The sequence below is a fragment of the Falco naumanni genome, chromosome 5 (assembly GCF_017639655.2).
Source record: "Falco naumanni isolate bFalNau1 chromosome 5, bFalNau1.pat, whole genome shotgun sequence".
Taxonomy (NCBI): domain Eukaryota; kingdom Metazoa; phylum Chordata; class Aves; order Falconiformes; family Falconidae; genus Falco; species Falco naumanni.
In genome coordinates this window covers 57,485,035-57,510,231 of record NC_054058.1, presented here as the reverse complement: position 1 = coordinate 57,510,231, position 25,197 = coordinate 57,485,035, and the positions used below count along the sequence as shown (strand labels likewise).

At 46.6% G+C, this 25,197-nt stretch overlaps 1 protein-coding gene across 2 annotated transcripts in view; it reads right to left on the bottom strand.

The window, feature by feature from the left end:
- Positions 1-19,277, bottom strand: part of KCNMB4 (potassium calcium-activated channel subfamily M regulatory beta subunit 4) — a 28,344-nt gene extending 9,067 nt beyond the window's left edge. For both annotated transcript variants that reach the window (XR_005827865.1, XM_040593954.1), the window contains exons 1-2: positions 18,518-19,277; positions 9,430-9,557 (exon numbers count right to left, since the gene is read on the bottom strand). Coding sequence is in view for 1 of the 2 variants with exons in the window: in XM_040593954.1 (XP_040449888.1) it covers positions 9,430-9,557; positions 18,518-18,856 (467 nt within the window). In the remaining variant the exon portion in view is untranslated. The remainder of the gene's footprint in view (positions 1-9,429; positions 9,558-18,517) is intronic.
- Between the last annotated feature and the right edge of the window lie 5,920 nt (positions 19,278-25,197).

Here is a 25,197-nt window from a genome sequence, read left to right as displayed (position 1 = left end):
AGTTTGGAAATTCAGCCATGCCACGTGTCTGAAAGATCAGGTGTCCATCTGCCTCTTCCAAGTCTGGGAAGTTGGTTGGGAAATCTGATGGCAGGTTTTCCTCAGCTCTGGCTCTTTCTGCTTTCCCTGCAGTTTAACAGTTATTAAATCAGTCTCGTGGCATTTGTACTTCACTGCTGCTTCCCCGTCTACAGCCAGAGACGCAGTCTGCTGGAAAACTATCTGCAAAGGAAGGAAACAGAACTTTCTCTAGGAAAATATATGTAGTCTTGACTCATATTTGTCCTCACTCACAATAAACACTCCCATCCCGTATTGCTTCATCAACACTACCCGATGCTCCTGGGAGTGACAAACCTCACAGCCTAAAATCCTGGCAACCCAGGCTCATCCAGCTGGGCCCTGGGAATTAAGCTTTCCTAATGCAGTGGCACAAGGGAAGAGATACCTGTGCAATGACTGTGCTGTCCCTCCCCCAACAGCTTCATCCTGATCAGAATGCACCACTAAGAAAACATTCCCTGTAGGGGAAACAAGAAGAAACTCTTTTTCCTTCATGGAGAAGTTAATTAATGGAGATGCCTACAAATCTACAGGGTTTTATCCATCCTTAAGGAGTTAGTGGAGCCAGACAGCCAGGCTACATCCGATCCCTGATTTGACTGCACCCATATTTGCATCTGGAGGGCCTGCCCCAAAACTGCTGTGTTAAGGTTCCTCTGCGCCGTGCCAGTCTGCAGGTCCCCAAGGCCAGCACCACACATCTCTCTTTATTTTGGTAGTAAGGAACAAAAGAAGACTGATTATGAGCAGCTCAGCTACATAAAATCTGAAACTCAGCAACATAAAAAATGATCAAAAGAAACCCAGGTGTATTCAATAGTGGAACACGTGGAATCTGCTCAACCAAAATCCTCCAGACACATAATCAGGCACATGTGGAGACCATAAATTGAATACAATAATATTAGCTTTATGGGCACAAACTCACCAGCCTATGCCATATAAATGACAGCACCCAAACAGAAACACCCTTTCATAGGAGGTAAACTACTACTCCCCTCATATTTACCTTATCATCATCTGTGAATAACAGAGTGCTAAGTGGCAAGGAGGTCGTATGTAGTCTGTATTCAATCCTTGTAGCTCTCAGTTTACAAGTGATGTTGAATTTTAAGTATTTTTTTTAAAAGCAGATACTAATCAAAGAGTTCAAAAATAAGGGGCAAGCAAACAAACTAGAAAACTGGATTCAGTTAAAGAAAAAAAAGTGTGACTGGGGAGAGCAAGATACCCTTTTGACTTAACCTTAGATATTTTGGAAAACATCTATACCAAAGGTAGCAGTGATGGATACCAAACACTCATTATAGGTGTGACTGTAACTCTTACAACTTAGTAATTTTAAAAAGTTTCCCTTTTGGAAAACAGCCAAAGATTTACAGAAGCCTTTAATGAAGCCTCAAGATGAGGTTCGGGTTCAGATGGACATTATTGTTATTCTTAGCTACCGCAAGAGTCCCTGTGCAATTCCTACATGGCAGAAAGCGTACAGCAATTCACTCTCAACTGCTCACTTGGTCTCTTCAGACAATGCATCAAGTCATGACTGGGTCCCTCCTAAATAAGTCATTAAATTACTATTAGCACCACACTTAAGACATTAAATGCCCTTCTTCAGTCTAGCAGAGGGGGAAGCACTCCTGGAGGGTGACCCGATGAGTGGGACTGCTCAGAGACCCTCCATGGTATAGTTTCTCGGTATTGACTCTTGGTGCCAAAAAATGATGGGACAAATCTCAGCCTTGCTCCTACTTGGTTATTTAATCTGTGTGGTTATTCTGGAAGAACGGCTGTGCTTTCAGCTGCTCTTTATCTTATCCTGAATTAACTTTCCAGTGCTGATAAACACTGCTGGACCCCAAGAGTGAATGAGAAAAACTAATAAAGGCAGACAGCACTGCAAGCAGATAGATGGCACGCTCCTGGATGGCAGCATCCTGGTTATCTGCCTGTAACAGCTCATGGAAACTTATCAAGATCAACTCTGGCAGCATATAATGCCATTTCTTTGTGTTCGTATGGTTCCCTCCCTCTCCTGTCAGGGCCAGCTCTTCCTCTGCATCTGCTGACCCATTTGGGCTCAGCCGTGCCCAGTTGAGGAGCCCTTCCCTGCAGTCCATCACTGGAGCTCCCAGCAGCTGTGGACAGTGCTCTGGAAAACAACTCGGAGGATGTACTGGCAGCAGAGGGTCCCACTGAGACGCAGCTATTACAGCAGAAGGAAATACCTGAAGAGGGGTTATTGAAAACCAAAGTGTTTTCTATTTTCCTTTACAAGATAACTCCTTTTATCTCTGCTTTTTGGCACTGAGACTGCAACCCGTGACAAATAATAGCTTCCAAAGCAAGGAGCGAAAGCCAGCCGTACTGCACCCTCACAACACACTGCACGAGACCCCCGGCCCAGGGCTGATGCCAGAGGGGCGCCCATGCAGCTAGGCTGGCCTTCACAACCTCAGAAGGACCATCTAGTCAGAGGAAAACACCCTTGACCAGCAAGAACGCACCAGCATCACATGGGTTATAGTGGACTTGGAAGTCGGTGGTGAGAACAGCCCGAGGGGTGGGGGCCGGGCAGCCAGACGTCCTCTGCAGCAGGAATGCTGCAGCCTCAGCAGCCCTGCAGCTCTGCAGGAGATGCACAGAGGTAACCACAGGGGCTTACGAGGGTCCTCATGGCCCCACATGCTGCTCCTTGTGAGTGAGGCAACTGGGCTCATCCCCAGGTTTTTGTTCTCCCCTTGAAAAGAGGGGTAGGGAGGCGTGAGGTGGGCAGGCTTGCAAGCTGGGTTTTCGAGTCCCATCTCAGCAGCCAGGAACTGGCATGGTGGGCAATGTGAGTGAGGGTCTAGGAAGCCGCCCAGCTAAAACCTGAAGAATAGACATGTTTGTGTTTGTTTCCAGGTGATCCATGCCAGGCTGAAAACCATAGGTAAGGTCCAAAACAAAACACTGCAGAAAAATTAGGACATAGAGGGAGTAAGATTCAGAATTAATCAGATGACTTAAATATAGCAAAGTCATTAGTGATTAATTAACAGGTTAGCCTGCAGAGGCTGGATTTCACTTCTTCCAGGCTGTTTGTTGGCCTCACATGATGACATCAGTTTAGAAAAGGGTTATCCTCCACCTCCTGAAGAAACGAATTCTCAGACAGAGCAGAATGGCCACCACCACCCAGTGAGCCTCTGAAGGAGCTGGCCAGCTGGGCAGAGCAGCTGTCCTCTAACATCTGAGTCTTCAGAATGTTTGGGGACATCCCTGGGACAACTCCTAAGTGATCCTGCAATGAAGCCTGATGGATAAGGAACAAAATCTTCTTGTAGAAAATACCCAGAGCAGCAGCCAGGACTGCAGAAGTTCTGTTTGGCCAGTGGGACACAGCTGTGGGGCTGGGCAGCTCGCTGCAACCTCCTGCTCGGGGCTGGGCTTGTTACCAGGGTGCTGGTGACCCTCAGGGATCATCAAGAGCTGGGTCTGTCCTGCTGTCCTGGTACAAAAACCTTTGGCTTTAGCTCCAAGGCTTACATGGTGATTAATACAAGAGAACTGCCCGGCATGTTTTTGAGTCAGAAATATGCGCCCAGAGATTCTTGTCTTGCCAAGGGCACATAGAGAGTGTCACCAAGCGAGCAAAGACACTGCTAGTGAGCCGTCAGGTTTATGGGGCCTGTCACAGTTACTTCTGAGCCCTGAGATAATCGCGGTGGCTGTGCTGTGAGGTGAGGGGAGCCAGAGCTGGGCTATGCCAGCGGGGCAGAGCCCCAGTGTGGTGCTGCACCACGATGGAGATGACCAGGCATTCAGAAACCAGACACACTACATGGCCTTCAGGAGAATGAGCCTGTGGGTGGTTATCACCTGCCTGTGAAACAGCAGTGCACAGCAGTGGGAAAATACTTCAGCCACCTGGGAACGATAGATACAGGGCAAAGGAGCGGATAACTTTAGCTGGAAACTCTGGATTCCACCTCTAAAACAGTCACTCTTATCAACAGCAGAGGCAAGGAGAGCTGGAGCCTGGAAAGGAGCCATGGAGCTGCCGTGGGAATGGCAGGAGCAGCAGAGGCTAGCGGGGCTGGGCAGAGAAAACAAAGGGATGGTGGCAGGGGGAAGGGAGAAAGGTGTATTTAACAGCCAAACAGCAAAAAGAAGAGAAGAGAGAAGGCTGTACATCCACAGCAAACAATCCCTTTCCTTGGGAAGATAAATAAACAAGTATCGGGACACCTGAAAGGTAGTAACGTAACCGCTGGTTTTGCACAGCAAGGTCAGCATGTATCGAAACTGCAGTCTTGACTTCTTCTTGCTACTTTTGTACAGATGACCTGCCTGTTCCCAGAGTCTGAAGACTTGTTGTTCAGCCTGGAAACAGAAAAGGGAAAGTGTCCACATCCCTGGGGGAAAACCCCTCATGACAAAGACATGGCTTTGCTGGAAGCCCCCAGAGCATCTCTCCCCTGGTGCTGAGGTAGAGATGCCAAACCCAAAGGAGGTATGTCACGCCCAGAAATGGATTTCTTTTCCCTGTGAAAATCAGCAGATATAATTAAAGATATCACCTTGTCTCTGCAAGTGTAGCACAGCATTTAATAAACCCATCTTTGCTCTGCAACTTCCATATAATACTTTAGTTCAAAGTTGTTGACCAGAGGGGTAGCACATATTCCCTCTAAGCTTGGTTATGGACCATCTCTTGTTTCTGGTGATGCTGCTATTTAGCTCTCTGGTAAATGCAGAGCCTGTCAAAAGGATGCACCCAAACTCCTAACATCAGTGCACAAAGCAGTGGCAGGGGACAGAGAGAGATCTAGTGGGACAAAAGGGGGGAAAAAACCTGAATACTTTCATGCCCTGCTCAGTTATTGAGACCTGGTTCTGCTGCAAGCAGCGATGGCCACTGTGCAACACCACCACGGCCCAGCAGCAGCCCCAGGGTGAAGGAAGAATGAACAAACTAAAAAAAAAAGCCCTAAAGAAGTCTCTGGAAACACACCTTTCCCTTTCACTGGACAAGGAGGGAGGAATTTTGTTTTCACTGCTAAAAGGTGAGACCAGTACTTATTTTTAGCAGGACTTTGAGCTCGAGGCTGGAGCCTCGTGGGGCTCTGACCAGGAGTAACTGGATTAGTTGTTGCATTATGCAACACGTCCTTGTTAGGTGCTGCCAAGCAGTTCAAACAGACGCTGGACAAAGGCCTCCATCAGAGACTTTGAAGCAATTACCAAACATCACGGGAAGAACTTAGGTGCAAGGATCATCAAAAAGTCATGCAGAACCAAAAAGTTACAGGCCTGTAAACATTTCAGTCATCATTTATGCATCACACCATGTAATTTATGTGACACAGTGGAAGCTGACAGAGACAGAGGCACAGGACAGGAAAACCTTACAAATATTTTTTTATATTCAAACAATCTGGATTTAAAGATGTTTGCAATCTGCATACACTTATTTTGCCCACAATTATTCACATCACGATGACAAGCACTCATGGGTATTTTTTCCCCCTATTGTTGCAAGACAGAGATCCAGCTGGGTGGCTGCACACAGAGGCAGTGCTATGTCTTACCAATAGTAAAGTCCTTTCCCTCCCAGGCCCAAGCACTCCTCCACAGGTGACAGAGTAAAAGAAAGGATAAAGAATAGCAGCAGCATCTTCTGACTGGAGGGAATTTAGAAAACTTTGTGAAATACCAGAGCAAACCGAGGTTTCTGTTGCACCATTTAAGAAAGAGCAGTCCTACTGCCTGCAGATAATTCTTCCCAGATAAATGGCCTGCAGGGAAACCAAACACCTCACAAGCGGTTGCTAATTGCTAGGCAGTGTTTGCTCTTTAAATCTCAGGTTAATTTGTGTGCACCATCCTGCAGCAAACACAGAGAAGTATAAAACGTAGCTGGTTCATCTGCTGTGCTTGTGGCAGAGGGACCACAGAGCATTGTTGCTGTACTGGAGGAACCCAGAGCTAAAAAGCAATAATGCCACATAAATAAGCCACTAATAAGAAATACTTGATGTATGTTTCTCTGCCTGTCTCTGCATGGCATGAGACTGACGGGTCTGAGCTGATGGAGATCTTGGTTTCTCTCTTTTCATTCTTATTATTGATGTCAATGAGACCAGGGACATGAAGAAATAAAGTGACAGGATCTCCCCCTTCCCACCCATTCCTGCAGGCCTTCCACTTTAGGCATGTAGCTGTGACCCTTGTTTGCATGTGGTCATGACTACAGGCATCCTGACACACTCAGCATGAGATCCAGAACACTGAAGAACTAGAGCTCAGTGCCTTCTCAAACCTTTGGCAACAGCCTGAGAACCTCATCTGAATTTGTCCTTTATTTTGTGCTCTGAAACACTGGAGGATGGTTTCTGCTGGGCAGGGCTCCCTTCAGACCAGAGTATCATCATGCCAACAGACAGACACCTTCACCAGAGGTCTGGAAAAGCATCTTTCCCGTACAGCATGCACCAATTGGCCCAAAGCTGGCCAGAGAAGAGCGGGACACTAAAGGGAAATGCCTACAGTGGCAAAACAAAACCTCACTTTTCAGTAAAGTGCTGAGCTCCAAGCTAAGCCGTGCTTTGGTTCCCAAAGGTAAATATCTGACAGGTAGTTGTGCTGGGCCTCTCTATTTATATTAATCAGGAATGATTGAAGTTGCCAAGTCTGCTTCTCATCTCCTTTGTATAACTTTGGACTACGCAAATGACATAACTTTCTTCTTTTCAAAGCAGCCTGTTGAAATGTGCCCGGCCAAACTGAAGGGAGGTGTTACCTAACAGTGCACTCTGCACGCAGCAGCAATTCTGAGAATGATGCTAAATTAAGTTTGATAAAGAGGAGACAATGTTCATGCATTGCCTAGATATTTACCTAGAATTTTATTCTGCCACTTCAAAAGAGAGATTATTAATATTGCAAATACTGCTCTCTCTAAGGAACCTACCACTATATGTTTTATAGAGACACAGAAGAGTTAGCTCACCCACATAGTTAAAAAAATACTGACAGAAAATATGCACCCTTCTATTTTGAAGTGAACAGATTTTTCCCTCAGTTTGTATGTTTTTTTAGTGCTTCACAAGCTGTTTAGTCATCTTAGCTCTAAAAGTATACCTAAGCAAGCACGTTCCTTGTCAGCAAAACTTTCCTCAAAGCTCAATCCTATCTCCGGAGGAAAATAGATGGTGTACACATTTCAGCTTAGACTATCTTCAAGTATCTCTGGCAGCAAGCCTCTCTTCTGCTGTACATAAATTGTTGTATGATCAGCAAAAGTCAGCATTTCAAGGCAGCCGTTACATTTGGCAAGAACATTTAACAGTACAGGATGCAGCAACTATAAGGAAAAAACCTTGCCTGAGTGCTGCACAATTCCTCAGTGTCAACCTGCATAAACGGCAGACCCTAGGCAGTATGCAGCCTCAGAAAATTTCTGCCTTTCCTTCACCCACAGATGTGATGTGAGAACCAGCTCACCTAGCTCTGGACACCTACCACCTAGGTGCCTACACCCAAGCAGATCACCCTAAGCTCCCTTACAGCAGAGAAATGAACATCTCTGAGCATCCAACCTGTATTAGGCATTTATTTCTGGGCAAGTTGAAAGGCCCTTATTTCTCTCCACTGACTATAAAAACTTTCACAGCATCTTGCCCACACTAAGCTCACATGAATCCTAGCCGTGACACCTCCTGTGGAAGATCCCGTGTTTCTGACTGTCCTGCTCACTCAGGCAGCAGCTGCTGCAGGTCCCAGGTCTCAGCACTGCAGTGAACATAGCACCTGCCAGGAAAAGCCCAAATCATCACTCAGTTGGTTAGCAGACCCAAGCGTTGACAGCTTGTGGGCCAAATCGGCCCAAAGAAGGTCCCTGCCAGGTCTGATGTCACCACACAAGGTGCCCTAGATTTTAATCTCTGCATACTGTAGACAGTGCTTGTTTCCCTGCTATAAGAAACAACCAGGTTTTGCTACAAAGCATTGGGGGTTTCCCTCTGCAAAGAGTTAACGGAAGACAAGAGACTGTCATCCTGGGCACACTGACTAGGTCTGCAGTCTCTCCAAGGAGGGAGAACAATCATAACCAGCCTAGGGCAAACCTGAAGGCCCCAAGGCACTCAGCGAACCACACACAGGAGAGTCAGGCATCTCTCTACCTGCCACCCTGCTCCAGCTCCCTGGTTCCTCTAACGTCCTAGCAGACGCTGGCATCTGTTTTCCTCTTGTGTGTCTTAATAAACTTAAATATCTGATGCCAACACTCCCACACTGAGCCCTGAATTGCACCTGCAAGCCCCAAGCTATTCCCACCGAGGTCTCCCTCCCCTCATCTGTTTAACTTCCAAGTGCTGGTGGGGCCAAGCAACCACCTCCTTTAGTCCCTGATGTGACAGATATTTGAGTGCTTAACTTAGCAGCCAAGAACACTCTCCCCAGCTCTACTAAAATCACTCCTCTGCTCAAATTAAGGAAGTGTCATATGCCTCCAGAATTGGAGTCTAAACCCCATAAAACCTTGGCTGATCTGGAGATCTTAAATATTCTCTTTCTGCCTCCCTGTCTACATGGACCTATCATCCCAGTTATTGCTGTTGTCCCAAGTTGTCCCAGCGACCCTGCACACTGTGTAACAGTAAGGTGCTGCCACCATATCACCTTTCACTTCCCAGCACATCATTGCCAGAAAGAGACAGGCAAAAAGAATCCCTCCCCTTCCCAGTTACTGATGATGGAAACCACACATCATCCTTACACACATGTAAGTCACATCAACATTGGCAGTAAAAGTAAGAATTGAAACAGAAGAGGAGATACTTTAAGTTACAGCTTTCTACTCTGCAAGCATGTATAAAAACTGACAGTTCTATGAGCATTTATTACACGTATCTGATTTATTAATCCTCTGTGAACACAACTCCTGAGCTGGTTTATACTATTTACTGATCTCCCCTTCTCTTCCAGCCCCTCATGAACACAGTAGAATTTCTCTTTCATGGAGGGAAGGAACATTAAAATCCAAGACAGAAATTTTCTGTCTGAGAGTTAAAAGCCAGGATGCTTTACCATAAAATGTCATGTTTTGAGGGAAACTTTCCTCAGAGTTTTGTATTTTTGCTTCAAGTGGTAAAAACACTTCTCTGCTTTCTATGTAGCTTTTAATCAATAGAATTTTCGCGCAAAGTTCACCACTAAACACGGTGTGGTAAACCCCATCACTATATGGGGGTTTGTTCATATATATGTGTATACATATATATATATGTATACATTTACATGTATTTTCAAACAGAACCAATGGACAGCTGTTAAACAGATGCATAAACACTTCTGCCTATACAAACTTAGATTACTCACCTCAAGTGCTGGTTAAAATAGCATGTAAATGGTTGTGAACCCACTTTCTCTTTCCAGTATTTCTGCTTGTACGTGACGTTCTCAGAGTTCTCCTGATCATCTCTTGCGCAGGGAGGGATGTACGAACACTGCCAACACACATTGCAAAACAGAGTTACTTCTACGCTCAAGAAGGCAGGGCATCACTTCCTCTGCATTTTCCTCATATAACCAATGTGACAGAAAGGGGAAAAGAATAGTAAGTACAAGTTCAGAGAAACAAAACCCAAAAGTTTGCTGAACTTTACTTCAATTGTTAATTACTCCCTGCAGGTACTGGAAAAGAATAAGCCAGCATTCAGAAACAAAATAAGGGCTTTACCATGTTTGGTTCCATTATCAAATCAACCTGCCACGTAAGACCTTGGGGTTTTGCATGATGAATGTAAAACTGGTTGTTTCATTTTGACATATTCCTAGCCAGGTGCATGGATTGGATTTGAATTACTTCCTATTTTGAATGAGGCACGTAATCACAGGTTTTGTTTAGGCCTGATGCTAACAAATAACCAAAACGTTCCTGCAAGCTTTCCCAGATGATGGTATAACCATTGGCAGAAGACAAGTATCTTTCCACTGTTACAACACCAACACGGGGAAACAAGCACAGAAAGTTCCAAGCTCCACTTCAGCAGAAAGGTTCAGCATCTGGTTCTGCTACACAGAAATCAACAAGAGTTGAGTGTGCAGCTGAGCTATCTGCAGATCTCACCCTCAGACATCTGCTTCAAAGCCCAAAGACATCAAGGGAAACTTCTCCCCTAGCTTGGTGCAAGGGACTGGGCTTTCAGAGACTCTGCTCTGGGTCACACACAATGCACATACTTCGTTTCCAAGTCTTGACTTTGACACATCACCCCTCCCTCCTAGCCACAGGGAGTTAAACAAAAAAAAAAAAAACAAACAAATCAACAAATAGTCCACTGGATCCAATGTTGGCAGTATCAGGATCTCAGCGTCCAAGCCCAACCCCTCCTATTGTTACCAGGCATCCATATGGGAGATCATTACAGGAGATGTTGAACCAAACTGAGTAACACAGCTTAACTGATCCTTGGATAACATAAAGGTTTTTCACCCTTGACACATGGACAGCGAGGCTTCAGGTGCATGCACAGATATTTAATTTCTTTAAAACTGGGAGCTGCAAGCAGAAAAAAATGACTGTGAAGTTAGTTAAAAGACTCCTACTTAGGTAAGATGAGGAAACAGGAGGTGCAGGGCATGGGAAACCCCTAAAAGGATTCCCACATATGATCACAACATGAGTTGTGAGTACACTCACTGCCTACATCTGACTGTAATCTACACCCTGCTCTTCCCCAAGCCCCCAACTTTTAGGTATGCTTTTGCAATACAGGTATACAAGAGGATAGAAGTAAACAGGCTTTACTCAGAGTCCCCCAAACCATCCACTGTTCAGCCAGAACACAAAATGCAGAACTGGTTGGCACAACTAAGTACCAACATATATTCTTCTTCTGCCTAAATTTCCCCAGCAATCTTGAAAACTCCTTTTCCTGTGGTACCGGCTCCAATACAGTTTCCCTCTCTTCTCTGAAATGTTTCTTCCTCATGACTGAACCTACTTCTGTCCTCTGCTATGAAAGTGTGACCACCCCACCACTCCTCTGCTGGCCAAACTTTCTCCGGATCCTTCAGAGACCTTCCACCTCCCCCAAATATTATGTGAATCCTTCACAAAGTTCACAACTTGGAGAACCATTGTTTATCCCCATCCTGAATTTCAGGCTTAGAAACAACTGCAGAGATCTCTTTCTCCAAGAGATGTCCAAGCTGTCCATCTAAACTGACAAGTAGCAAGCCACGACAGTCTCCAAGGACAGTTCTGTCACAGAGGACTTCACAATTTCTGAAATCAGCCCCCACACTTTTAGCTCAATATGAAGCTATTAACAATGGAGGTTTTCAGGGCAGGGATTTTGCTTGGTTTGGAAGATGTAAAGGGCCCCACAGACAGCCTCCCTGATCAACACATCTGTCTTTCCCCATCCCAAGACAAAACAGTGTATGGGAATACAGCCAGTGCCTAAGAGAGGGACACCTGGAAGCTGGGGACAGCAGAGAATATGTTCTCCGTAACTCAAATTTCACAGCCCTCTTTGCACAAGTAATCCCAGCAACAGCTGACAGAAAACATGTGGGATTCATTTCCATCTCTTCCTCTTTATCTTCATCTGGAAAACATACTGGAGACACCCAGGGGCTTGCCATAAATCCATGGGAACTCATTGCTTAAGCCTGTCAAGGATTAACAGTCTTGAAGAGAGGAGTGGTCCCTGCCCAAGACAAAATCATCATCATATGAATCCCAAGGGCCGCCCTGAAACATCTTCTCAATGTGATGAAGGCCTTGAGCCACAGTGAACACCCAAGGTCCAACTCAAATGTGAATTTATAATCTGCTGCACAAACACCACAGGTTGTTTGCCCCCCAAGAATGCCAGCACAGTTCCCACCAACCTGACGTTCATTTTGGCCCCTTCTGATCCACAAAGGTGGTGGATCTTGCTTTTCTCAGCCTCCCAGCCACACTTCTTGGTGACTGTGTGATCAAATGTATTGCCCTCCAAAGCAGCCAGCAGACAGATAAAAGGGAATCATAACCCAGCAGCTTTTGCTGCTGTGAGTTGGTGGATGAACCTGAAACTACCTCCGGCTTTGGCAACAGGCAGTTTCTGAAAGGTTAATTCCGGAGTCCTCCCCCACAAGACACGGCATGAAATCCTACCATCAAAACATAAACAAAAGCTAAGTGTTTGAAAGGAAGCTAGGATGCTTTGAGCTCAATTGTAGCTCACGCAACAACATCCATTTTCAGTGGAAATGTCCCACTCCATATCTATTTGATGTTTTTTCCTTAAACAAGTTACAATAAAGTTGGAGAATAACACTTAAGATTAGACATTCAGAATAAATCTAATGGAGCAGAGGCCTTTCCAGTGGATCCATTGGCACATGATGCCATAACCACACCTCCTACACTATTTCATAGCAACGATAAAATTATTATGCAATTCAAATACAGTCTCAATTACACAGCTCAAAATCAGTATCAGGCTAATAATATACCCCCTTCAATCAAAGCCAGTGTTTAAACAGATGATTCAGGATTTAATTCAGTAAAAATGTCAGCAAGCACCTAATATACCTTTACACCAAGGTTTTATAAGATTTGTACCTGTGCTTGCTGCTGGATTCTCCCACTCCAGTGTCTCTGCAGATGCTCGGGAAGATTCCCAGTCCTTCTGAACACTTTATCAGAGCAGATATTCTTCCATATCATGGAGAAGGGACACAGTCATGAACTCTTAACCGTGCTTTATCTTCCAGATTGCAATTCATGCTTTTCAAAGACTAATCCTTGCCTAATTCAGTCACAATTTTATGAAAAAGAAGCCAGACTAGGTAGGCTCTGAGGCAGGCTGTCTCAAGCCTGGAAGACACTGTCTACAAGATAAGATGAAGAAAGTCCCAAACACAAACAGACATTTGGGCCCAAAGTAGAAGTCAGCCTGTCAAAAGACAGACTGATGGTACTAAGAAGCAAGTCTCTAGCCTCAGTCTCCAAGCAGCTTGGAAAGAATATCCTCCTGGCTGCTGGTGAACTTTGGGACACAGCACATGCCATTTGCTTAGCACAGCAGAGAGCTCCCACGTTGTGTGCCACGCAGGCTGGGAAGCTGGTGATGAAATGAAGGAGTGGAAAGGGCGCTCTAGATAAGTGTCATTGCAAAAGTACAATGCACCACTAAAGCCAACAATTTCTGACTCCCCATCTCCAAGCATGTTGCATTTGCATGGCCAGGTTTTGGTAGCAGGGTAGGGGGGTTCAGGGGTGGCTTCTGTGAGAAGCTGCTAGAAGCTTCCCCTATGTCAGACAGAGTCCATGCCAGCCAGTTCCCAGACGGACCTGCTGCTGGCCAAGGCTGAGCTCATCACCAATGGCGGTAGTGCCTCTGCAATAATGTATTTAAGAGAGGGAAAAAACTGCTGTGCAACAGCAGCCAGAAGAGAGAGTGACACTATGTGAGAGCAGCAACTCTCCCCACGTCAGACACCCAGGTCAGGGCAGAAGGGGCAGGACGGGCTCCAGGCGCTGGAGCAGAGATTCCCACAGCCCACGGTAAAGCCCGCGGTGGGGCAGGCTGTGCCCCTCAGCCATGGAGCTCCGCGGTGCAGCAGATCCCCATCTGCAGCCCACGGAGGACCCCACGCCGGAGCAGGTGGATGCCCAGAGCGGGCTGTGACCCGTGGGAAGCCCAGGCTGGAGCCGGCTCCTGGCAGGACCTGTGGCCCCGTGGGCAGAGGAGCCCGGGCTGGGGCAGGTTTGCTGGCCGGGCTGGTGACCCCGCGGGGGACCCAGGCTGGAGCAGCCTGTGCCTGAAGGGCTGCGCCCCGTGGGAGGGAGCCCAGGCTGGGGCAGGGGCAGAGTGTGAGGAGCCTCCCCCTGCGGAGGAAGGAGCAGCAGAGACAGCGTGGGATGGACCCACCGCAGCCCCCACGGCCCGGCCTCTGCACCGCTGCGGGGAGCGGGGAGAGAGATGGGGACTGAAGTTAAAAGCAGGAAGAAGAGAGAGGTGGGGGGAAAGTGTTTTAAGATTTGGTTTTATTTCTCATTACCTTTCTCTGATTTGGTTGGCAATAAATTCATTTCCCCAAGCTGCGTCTGTTTTGCCCATGGTAGTAACCGGTGAGCGATCTCTCCCTGCCCTTATCCCGACCCACGAGCCTTTCATTATATTTTCTCTCCTCTATCCAGCTGAGGAGGGGAATGACAGAGCAACTTTGGTGGGCACCTGATGTCCCACCCACCACACCAAGCACTGTATGAGCTTCTCCTAACTTTATGTGTGAGCATCTCCACACATTACTGGGTTATCTTCATGACCTGGAGGGGAGGAAGCGCTGCCATGACCATTCCTCTGTGGCAGAGGACGAGCAGGAGGACTCACTCCACTAGTAATAAAAAATACCCGCCTCCCAGGTGACTGTACCAAGGGAGTTGGGCCTGAGCATGGCATCTGGTTTTCACCCGCATCCATCAGCACAGACACCCACCAGGAGTGACCGAAGCCACAAGCCCTCACTGAGGCTCGCGGCAGTGAGGGCTGCCCCAGGTGAGATGGGAGGGCAGTGGGGTTTATCTGCAGTACCTGGGGCTGCTTCCAGAGGAATCGCTAGACAGCATCTGTGGAGTTTGCCCTTCACGGGCACCAGCCCAAACACAGATCTGATGCTTCATCAGATGCACCAGACCCTCCCAAAATCATTGCAGGGTCAGGCGCATTTTGTTATGCAACCTCCTCTGTCACGGGTCATATTTAAGAGAGTCCAAACCCCAAACCCAATTCCATTTACAGGCGGACCTGTAAGAAGAGATAACTGTACATCATCTTGTCAGGCCAAGCAGCTACAGAAAGAAGCACGACAGGAGCACACACGGATGCAGAGCGCAGACAAGGAGCAGCGGCTGGCTGCTCTGCTCCCCTGCCTGCCACAGGGGTGGGGAGAACCAGGTCCCGCTGCACAGCTGCTAACGTCAGGCTCACCAGTCACTCCCCTAAAAGTTTCTTCAACAAAACGGTAAGCGAATTCTCCCGGCCCTATGCTTAACTTCAAGCATAGAAAAGGAAAAGCCTAAAAAGCCAGAAAGCAAATCTTTTTAGCAGCTGACGTACTCCCCTGCAGTTTTGCCCAACCAAACCTACAGCCAGGTCCCAGCACTAACTACACCACCAACGTACTTGATGGCCAGAATGATAGTGACAAATTGACTTTGGAATTAATCCCCCTTAAGCCTTATCTCAGAGATTATCATTGCTATCAAAGCAGCTGAAGAAAGGCTACTGTCACTCTGCTGGAATTTCTTCCTCTGAGACAACAATTAAAGAAAAAAAAATCCACAAATCACTCAGACTGAACACAAATGTAATCATGCCCAGTGCTTTATATATACATTTCTGGATTAACTCTGACCCAGCTATATAATCTTTTAAGACCTAAAATGAATCCTGGGCTGTATCATGATGTGATTATCTTAGGAAGCAAGAGAGAAAAAAAGAATAAAATTTCTTTTTCCTGCAGCTAGACCTGGCTAGAACAGATAGATTCGTAGCTGCTTATGTGTTCATGTACCAACCCACTCTGTTGCAGAAAGCAGATTTTTAGTCTCATACACCTGCGGATTTTTGGGGTGGAGTGAAGCTGCCAACTGATTCAGTATTGTTGCATGTTTTAAGAAGCCTGAACTATGCCTTTTCTGCACTATCGATTTACCCAGAAAAATTGCTACCCTACAAAGAGAAGCAGCTAAACAGAATGTAAAATGTCAAGACTGTTCAAAACAAAATGGGTCTTTTTTTTTTTTTTCTTCTAGTAAGTTGGAACTGATTAGCATGTTGCATGCCTAATTGCATGAACACAAGCGAGCACGCTGCAAGAAGGTGATGGAAATGGGAAGGGTTAAACAGCTCCCTGAGTGTTCATTCATAAATACATACCGGATCCCAAGCATTACATTCAGCAGATTCCCACTCTATCGCTACAACTAACCTACTTCAGTACAAAATCCCGGAAGCTTTTAAAGACAGTGAGACTTTAGGACAAAAATTAAAAGGAAAGTATAACTGCTCAGCTTCACAGACATTAAACTAGGGACAAAAGGGAAAACCAAAGTGACAGTTACGCATACTTCATTCCCTTATAAGAGAATGTTTTCCTAATGCAACCTAAACAACTTTTCTTCTTATTTTATATTGTTTTTATATAAGCTTCTTAAGTTAAGGAAAATAATTGGAGTGCGTTTTTTTTCTATGTTGTTTTCCACTTAGTTAAATTCAATTACTACCAGAGAATACCGTTACATCAAAAAATACATCCTTTCTGCTTGGTCTCATCTGGTAAATCAGATTTAATCCTCAGCAATCAATAGCCCAGAGTAAACCGCACACACCTAGACATGCAAGGTGCAAGTTAAAGAAAACGGACTATATTTGTAAGAGTATGCAAGTACCATGCACTGCCAACACACAGCCTTGTGTTTCGTTATTAATCGTTAAATAAAAATAGGCTTCTGAGTGACATTTACAGGCATTGCTTCTGAAATTACAGGCATTGAAGAAACTGCAATCCAGCCCCTGGGCAGGTGCAATTCTCCTCTTCCCACCAGACTTCCAGAAAGGCAGAAGATGGGATCAAGTGAAAACAAAACAAAACACAACACCCCAACTACTCAGAGAGACATTGCGGTCACAGCCCGGTTTGAAAGCTTCTGCTGAAACCGAGGATGCTGCAAGAGCTGCTGAGCCCAGGCACGCTGGTGGCACAGCTCACCACCCACCTCCCACCCCTGCTGGAGGCGGCCACAACAGGGCCATGGGGCTGTGCTTGGGGACAGCCACAACGCACCCTCTGTGACAACACGGCATCCTTGCCCCATGTCAACAGGGTGGCTTTTCTCCTGCATTTCACCAACTTTCCCCTGCCTGCCTGAAGATGGAGAGAAGTTTAGGGCAGCCCTGGTGCTCAGAGCGCTGGGGTGCTCATGGTGCACATCTCTGTAACCATGGCACCCTCCACGGGGAGTCTGGCAGCAGCACCCCCAGGGAAAGGAAAAGATTGCAAAGGTCCTTCACAGGCCAACATTTCATCTGCTTCACTGTCAGGCGCCATCCAGCACCACAGCTTCATCGCTCATCAGTTCTGAGTAGTGCCAACAATTTAATCCAGATCCTGTCAGACTTACCGTCCTGCTTCTTGCTCTGTTGATTTTTGCCCTGACCACCCTTCCGAGCCCACAAGCCTCCAAGGGGAAAAAACCAAGCCCCTAAACCTGAGCTTGCAACTTCATCCACCTTCCAAGGGACAGAGCACCCTGCCAGTGTAACTACATGGAGATGTGAGGCTGCACATCCCAAACTGGAGACGCAAGTCTGCTCCCCAGCCCCTGCACACAGACACCTGCATCATGCTTAGCATGACCCTTGGCGCTGCGCTACATCCATGTTTTGGTCGAAGAGGCAAAATCTGCTTCTCCAATACACTCCCAATTTCAGGCTGTTTCAGGGGGAAGGGGAGTGTTCTGCCACATTTTTTATTTTCTGGGAACTACTGAACAAAATCTGCTCCACTCAAGCAGCATGCTGGCAGGGCGATCTTCACTCAGCACGAAAAGAAAAAGGAGAAGGCAAAATAACTGCCTTTAAAGAAAGAAAAAGCACAAGTCACACGTTGCCTTCAGACTATCCTAGTTTGCCAGGAGACACAACTTGAAAGATGCTTCCCTTCAGTTTTGTGTGGAGAAGTTTAAGAATCAAAACAGCACCGAGGAAATTTCTGTTTCAGCCCAGCCCGCTGCCCAGCCCCCCATTGAAATTTCTCCTCGCACTTCAGGGGGCTGCTCTGGGAAGCCCCTCACCCTCCGGGACACGCAGCACAACAGCGTCGGTCACCGCTGGGGCAGACAGACCTCCTTGCCCGTAGCAGGAGCTTCTCCCCGGCTTCTCACGGGTGTCCCGAGGCTGCTGGTGGGGCGGAACGGGGGCCAGCGACAGAGGTACCCCGCTGCTCCCCGCTGCTCCGTGCTCGGGCTGCCCGGGGCTCCGCTCCCACGGGAGGGTTGGCCAGGGGCTTGGGCTGAGTGGGAAACATCTATATATAGGGGGTGTGTATATATGTATATAAGGTGTTATATATATATATATAGTAGTGCTATACTATACTGTATGCCGTGTGTGTAGATATGCACACACTATATATATATATATACACCATGTATATGCTACACATACCATGTGTAGCACGCTTACATACACGCTCCTTGCTGAGTAAGAGCACACGGGTGTTTCGGAAGGGTGCTCCGCGGCTTCGCCCCCCACCCCCCTCCAAGCAAAGCCCGCAGCCGAGCAGAGGGCGGCGCAGGGGACCGGAGCCCACCGGCGGGTCCCAGGGACAGGGCACCCAGCGGGGCGGCGGGGGCGGGCGGGCTTGGCCCCGGGACCCCCCCGCCGCGCCCCGGGGGTCTCACCTTGGGGTTGGAGCGGAGCTGCCGCTCGTCCTCGTGTAGCAGCGCGGGCGCGGCGGAGCGGGAGGTGCGGACCAGGACCTGCAGGCAGGGGTACCGGGCCGTGCCGCGGCAGGCGGCCCCGCAGGAGAAGGTGCAGGCGAACCGCTCGCCCAGCTGCCGCACCGCCAGCACCGTGCAGTTGGCGGAGCCGCCGCCGCCCCGCTCCTGCAGCGCCGGGCGCAGCCAGCAGCAGCCCAGGCCCAGCAGGGAGAGCAGCCCGGCGGCGATGAGCAGGAAGCCCAGCCGCATGCTCTTGTCCTCCGCCTCCGTGTACTCGTACGCCGCCCGGCTCCGCGCCATTGCCCGGCCGCCGCTGGCACCCGCCGCCGGGCAGCCGCTGCCATCGGCTGAAGCTGCGGAGCTCCCGCCCCCGCCCGGCTCCGCCCGGGGAGGCTGTGCACGCCGCCCCCCCGGCAACAAAAATGTAGATAAGTAAATAAAACGCGAATGTAAAGCCGGCTGACCTAATTCAGGCCCCTCCGGGGGTGGAAGGGACAGCTTGCCACGGGATTATCGGCCCCGGCAGATCTGCTGCGGGGAGGGCTGCTCCGGATTAATAGCGGGCACTGGGCGAGGGGCAATAGCTGGAGGGGGGCAGGCGGGTGGGGGGCCCCTCTGAGCCAACATCGCCCCCAGGATGGGATAACAACCGTGCAGGTAAACCCAGAAGAATAAAATCACAGCTCGAGCCAGAATGTGAAAACAGTTTGTGCTTCCCAATCCTCACCGCCAGCTTGCTCAAGTCCCGGAAAGTCCGTGTGAAGCCACGATCAGTGCCCCCGCGTCGCAAAACCCGCGAGGACGCTGCGTATACGCGAGAAGTCAGACCTGCAATTAATGAAATTAAATATCTGGAAGTAAGGAAGCAGCTGCTATTTTCACCTTACTGAGAAGGGAGATAACGGGAGCTGGCCGAACGTTATCCTACCTCAGCGTGACTTCTTGGGGGTGCAGGGCAAGTGCTCCGCTCTGGCCAACCCCAAAGCCAGCATCCGCGCAGCGGGGACGGACCCAGCCTCCTTCGGCATTATTTGAAGATAATAGGTAAGCAAGATGATAGCTGTCAAAAGGTTTTTACAAAGGAATTGTTTTCAACAGGAAGGTCTTTTGAAAAGAAGTGCCCTCGGGGAAGCAGGTCTGCAGAAAAGCAGTTGATCCAAGAAAATACACATAATTTTCAAATAAAGTTTGGTACTTCTGATCCAGGCAATACAACAGAACAAGCTCTTCAGTGCCAAAGTATCATAAGCAGTAGGTATATTTTTATTCTGTAGTCTTTATTATAGGCAATTAGGTAGAACAAAATGTGACAGTTTTGGACCCGGTAGCCGAATTTGATGATACAGCAGACGAGAGGGCACAGAAACAATAGAAAAATGAATACGGGAAATAGCACTTTCCTCTGGCCACCTTTTTCAATCACTTTCCCACTGCAGAGTGCAATGTCAAACTTTTAAAAATAAAGTTGATCCATACATTCCCCAAATGGACTATTGAGCAAGGTTTGGCAGGAAGGCTATTAAGAATCCATGCTGTGACATGAATATAAACGGATGCAAATATTGTCCTTGGTTGCACCAAAGCACTACCACGCTGCCCTCAGGCCAGCTGCTCTGTAGTAGCCTTCCCTAATACCAAAGGGTTTCAGAAAAAGTATGCCAGCTCTAAGCCTGGGATTATTTTTATTTTTACTTAAACCTGCAATAGGTTTTTGTACTAGAAACTGAACTCATCTTGGTTAGTCCTTGGCTCTGTTCATCTGTTCCCCTCAGTCAGGCTTTGCTGCCAGCATTTGTGGTGATGGCAGCCTCTGATGGTGAGGCTTGCTGCAAAGAGCTCTCGTATTATGAAAAAATAAATTTTTAATTAGGTAGATTTGTTGCCTGCCACCTGAAGGGAAGCTCCAGCCCTGCTTTCCCAGGTTAGATGTGCTGTGACTTCTTGTCTTTTCTTACCTTCTGAACAGCTGGCGCTCGGTACGCGGTTCAGTTCTTTGCTGCTCCTGTACGTAAAGTGCCATCAGCTGAAAACTAAGGCAACAGCTCACTGGGAGACACAGTAACCTTGAAAGTCAGTCCTGCGTGCACCCAGCTCCTGTATCATCCGCAGCCGGAGGAGATGCTGAGACTGTATTTTAACTGGAAACTGTGTTTAACGTTCAAGCAGGTAATCTCAATTGGGTTTGAAGTTCTGCACAAATAACTCACTCAGGACTCAAAAGTCTATTTGGATCATTTGGAAGCAAAACCCGATCATCAGCGCCCTGTTTGCAAGAGTAAAGCTGGGCACCAGAGGCCTGTTGTCAAGATTTTAGCTCTGCTGTCACTTGCTGAGGGCGGGAGTTGGGACACCGGCTCCATGACCACAGGCTGCGTCAGGAGCAGCCAGTGCCGAGAAAGCTGCCGTACCAAGTTACACGTCCATATGCGATTTCCAGCAGCAGCAGAACAGGCGGCTGCCTGCCTCTCTGGGCCCTTCCTTGCCCCGCGACCCCAAGGGCAGGCTGGGCTCCACGGCCCATGGCCAGGGCGCCTCCACCTCGGTCGCATCCAGGACAGCCGTGGCGGGGCTGTGTCACCACCCGCAGTGGCCAGCCAGCGGGAACGGGCTCAGGGCCCTGCTCCCTTGCAGAAGCCCGGCGGCAGCCCTCCCTCCCGATGTGGATGGTGGAGCTCCTTGCACTGCCTGTTTGACAGTGCCCGTGCTGAACTGCCTTTTTTGACTAGCAAACACGTATCTACACAACAACAAAACGCCTTTTCGAAACCAATACCGCGACGCCCACCAGAAAGTAAATTGGCCTTCAAAGGGAGGGAGACCAGAGCCAGCTGGCAGAAACACACCTAGGGGCAAGGGAACAACCAAAACAGCCCTTTTGTCCAAAAGAAGAGCTGTAAAGTTAAAGTTTCCACAGAACTGCCTCGAGGGGCTGCATCAGAGCAGGGCCAGGATGCCTGCCCCCCCTTCGCTCCTCATCAGGACCGTTTTACAGGTGAGGCAGGATGGTGCAATTGTAAAAACTGGCTACTTCACCGGGTTGTTTGTTAAAGCAGATGAAGTTCAAATAAGTGGTTTTGCAGAAAATTATTTTGGCAGCTTCAGCAGGAAAATTCTGATGCATACCCATGTTCAATATCGGTATGTTAATACTGACAAAGGAATATGAAATGTAAATGATAAACTGGTCTAGGAAAATGATATGCAAGCTCAGCTAGCACTGCTAATTCTGAAGCAGGTCAAATCATTAACACTCAGAACTACTGTTCAGAGTGCTCTAACGTTACTTTCAAAAAAACAAACTTTAACTCCAACAGGAACGTGGTTTTAAGAGGTAAACCTACTGAAGCCATTCAAACCACAATTTCAAAATAAGTCATCCAGCTGCATTTCCTCAGGTCTTTTAAACATACTAGCAGCTTTCAGGTGTGCGAAAATGAGAGCATGCATGCTTATCAGAGGAAACAAAACCAGTTACACCATTTTAATTCTCATAGCATGCGAAAATAAAAGCATCAGCTGTCAATCCAGACTAACTGCTTAGCGCAATCTACATTCTTCACCAGAATTCAACTTCTACTAGCATAATTTTTAGGCAGCGGTAAACTTTGAGGAACACGATGAAAGGATATAGTATTTGAAAACTAAGCATGGTCAGAAATTTTGCTTTAATAGAAAAAATTGTTGTATTTAGGATCTTCAATCAAAAGCACCGTCTAGACATGCCATGCTTGGGATGACAACTGTACATTTAGTTGTTCTTCTTGAGTGTGACAGATAGCAATCATATTCTTTTTTGTTTCAGTCAACATCCAGCCGTGGAAGTACTTTCAATCAGAAGTTACAGGGCATTAATCCCCCACCCCCCAATTAATTAAAATATGTTCCTTTTAGGTGACAAATATCTTTAAAACAACGTTATTTAGAAACTGCTCACCCTTCCTTCAATAGCCACGGCCACATATGAGCCACGCAGGATTGAGCTGACTGCCCCACAGACCACTATGCCTTCCAGTGCTGCTTAGGTCATGCCAACAGAAAGAGCCCCTCAGCACTCTGCAAGCAACTTCCTATCTGACTACAGTACACAAGTTCTTATTTTGGGTGCATTCTCGATATTATTTTTTTCCCCATGGAAACTGCAAAATGGAAACAGAAAAGTACAAATAATACTGGCTAAGGGATATAGAAGACTTCAGGCAGTTCACACAGCAAAGTGATATGACCACACATCTTTGTACCGTATAGACGCCACGTCTCTGCAAGCGCAGCGTGGTCAGTCAGGAATCCTGACACACATGCAGCCAACGCTTCAACGGAGGTCACAGTCACGTGCAAAATAGTTTTACCCATGTGAGGATCTGCAGGCTTCCCTGGATTACTTGTGTAATTAGATTAATCAAGCCCGTGAAGGTTCTCACATGCTTAAGTATTTGTGGCACCAGGTAGCAAGGCAGAGATTTGAGCCCTGGGTGCTTTTTTGTTTTCAAACACCCAGGTGGAGGATCCTTACCTCCTTCCTCTATGACTTTCCCCACAAGGAGGGTGGTTTCAGTAGCAACTGTTAAAAGAACAACTGCAAGTGTTTTCTGCAATACTAGGGATAATCAAGTGAGCAAAACTGATTTTAACCCCGAAAATTCAGGGTAGCAGATTTCCAGAGAAAGAAACTGGAGCCAACTACTCAGTAGAGATTTATAAACGCTATGCAATAAGGAGCGATGTATATGAGAGTGTGTTAAACAGGCCAGAAATAGGAATACTACTTGTTTCCGGGAATACCAGGTGTACTACTCAGAACTTACCTTGCACACTGTTGTACAATGCTACAATTACAGGGAAAAAAACCATCTCAAATAAATGTATTCTTAAAATAGCATTCTATTCTCTCCCCTGATTCATAGCGTTAGTGGAATGTAAAAACATATCAAATCAGCCTCGGGCCTTAATTGTCAGTGTTAAAAATCCGGGTCAATTCAGTTGCCAGTCTGCCCTGTGTGTAAGTGAGGACTGAGGTTTTCTTCCTTTCAGAAAAAAAGGCAGTATGGGTTTCTTTTCAGTTGTTTTTTTAATTAATGTGATATAAACTAAGAAGAATTTATACTTTTACACCTTGCTTTCTGTTTAAACCTGTTTCTCTTGCTTCAACCCAAAGTGCAATATGAAATTAAGTCACAGATTTTCAAGTCTCTACATATGCTTGTTTAATTGACAAACAAAAGCCAGACCATTCTTCTCCTTGGAAGGAACAAAGCACCAGGTTCCTCGCTTACAGATGAGAAGTTTGCTAAAATCATGCACCTTGCTTTTTTGAAGTATCATGCAGTTGAATACAACTGTATCATCAAAGTAACTTTTTAGAGAACTTAGGTTCCCAGTTTCAGCTTGATAGGTACTTAGCATCGTAAGATACCATTTTTAATGTAACTTATCTTGCTCCCTTTACCATATCTGTTGTTCATTTCCATGAGATTGGCTACGCAGATGAAAAATGACATTAAAAAAACCTCCAAGCCCATATAATAAATAATCATATTTGATTTGAAGATACTTCAGGTATCCTTAAAAAAAAAATATGCAAAGATCACAGCAGACCTCTGACAGTAAAAAAAACGTAACATCGTGTAGTAAGCAAGATGCTTTTGGAAAATTACCCTTTTTAAAGTTTATAAATTTAATGTTTGAATAGTTAAATGTATGTTTGTATCTGCTCTAAGAAAAAAGCTACCATTTTTTTCAGCTGTGTTAGCCATCATCTGGATTATAACCATCCACTTTCAAGTTGGTAAGCAGTTCGCGCTTTAATAAAAAGAATAATTTTATTCCATAGGCTTGTATTTTTATGTCTATCATCTTAAAATAGATATAAAAAAGTGCAGAATTTAAAATTGCTATACACCTGATACAGAACCACAGCAATGCCATTAATGGTCCAATTTCCAAGAATAATTCTATACATGCCAACAAGCTGCTCTTGCACTACATAGAAAACCAGGTGAAAACCTAAACCCATACCCCCACAATTCACTGATGCCTTCTGTTGTCTTTTCTTGTCTTGGTAATTTAAGCTATTTTGAAACTGTTTGCATCACCAGAGGCAACTCAATGAGAAGTGGCAGACACATCAAGAAAAAGGAAACTATCCCAACAGTTCGTTTTTCTTCCTCCGCTCTAGAGAACAGTTACAATTTTCAGAACCAGTGCATGTTCATGTTTGTTTGCATCTGGAAGTTCAAGTAGCAGTGATCATCAAATGAAATGTATTTCTGTTTTAAGTGGGAAAATACCAACCTAGAACTAAGCTACGATCAGTTCTAAACCAAATGGTCCTTCTGTGATGAATTCTTGAAGCATCTTTCTATCATTTTAAATGTTACCCACCCACCTTTCTCAAAATTATTTGCCATTTGCTATTATAGAGAGGGGACCTGAAACCAAGGTTAACCGAACTTTTTGGCTGTGGAAACATTACTGTGGAAAAGAATATAAAAACTCTCAAATTTACTTGTCAGCAGCAAAAAGACTCTTCAAGTGTCTTAACCACTGTACAGCTCAATAGTTTTAATACTTCAACTTTGTTTTTCTTCCATTTTTCATTGTTGAAAAAATAATTTCACAATCTCAAATCAAAGTCAACACTGCAG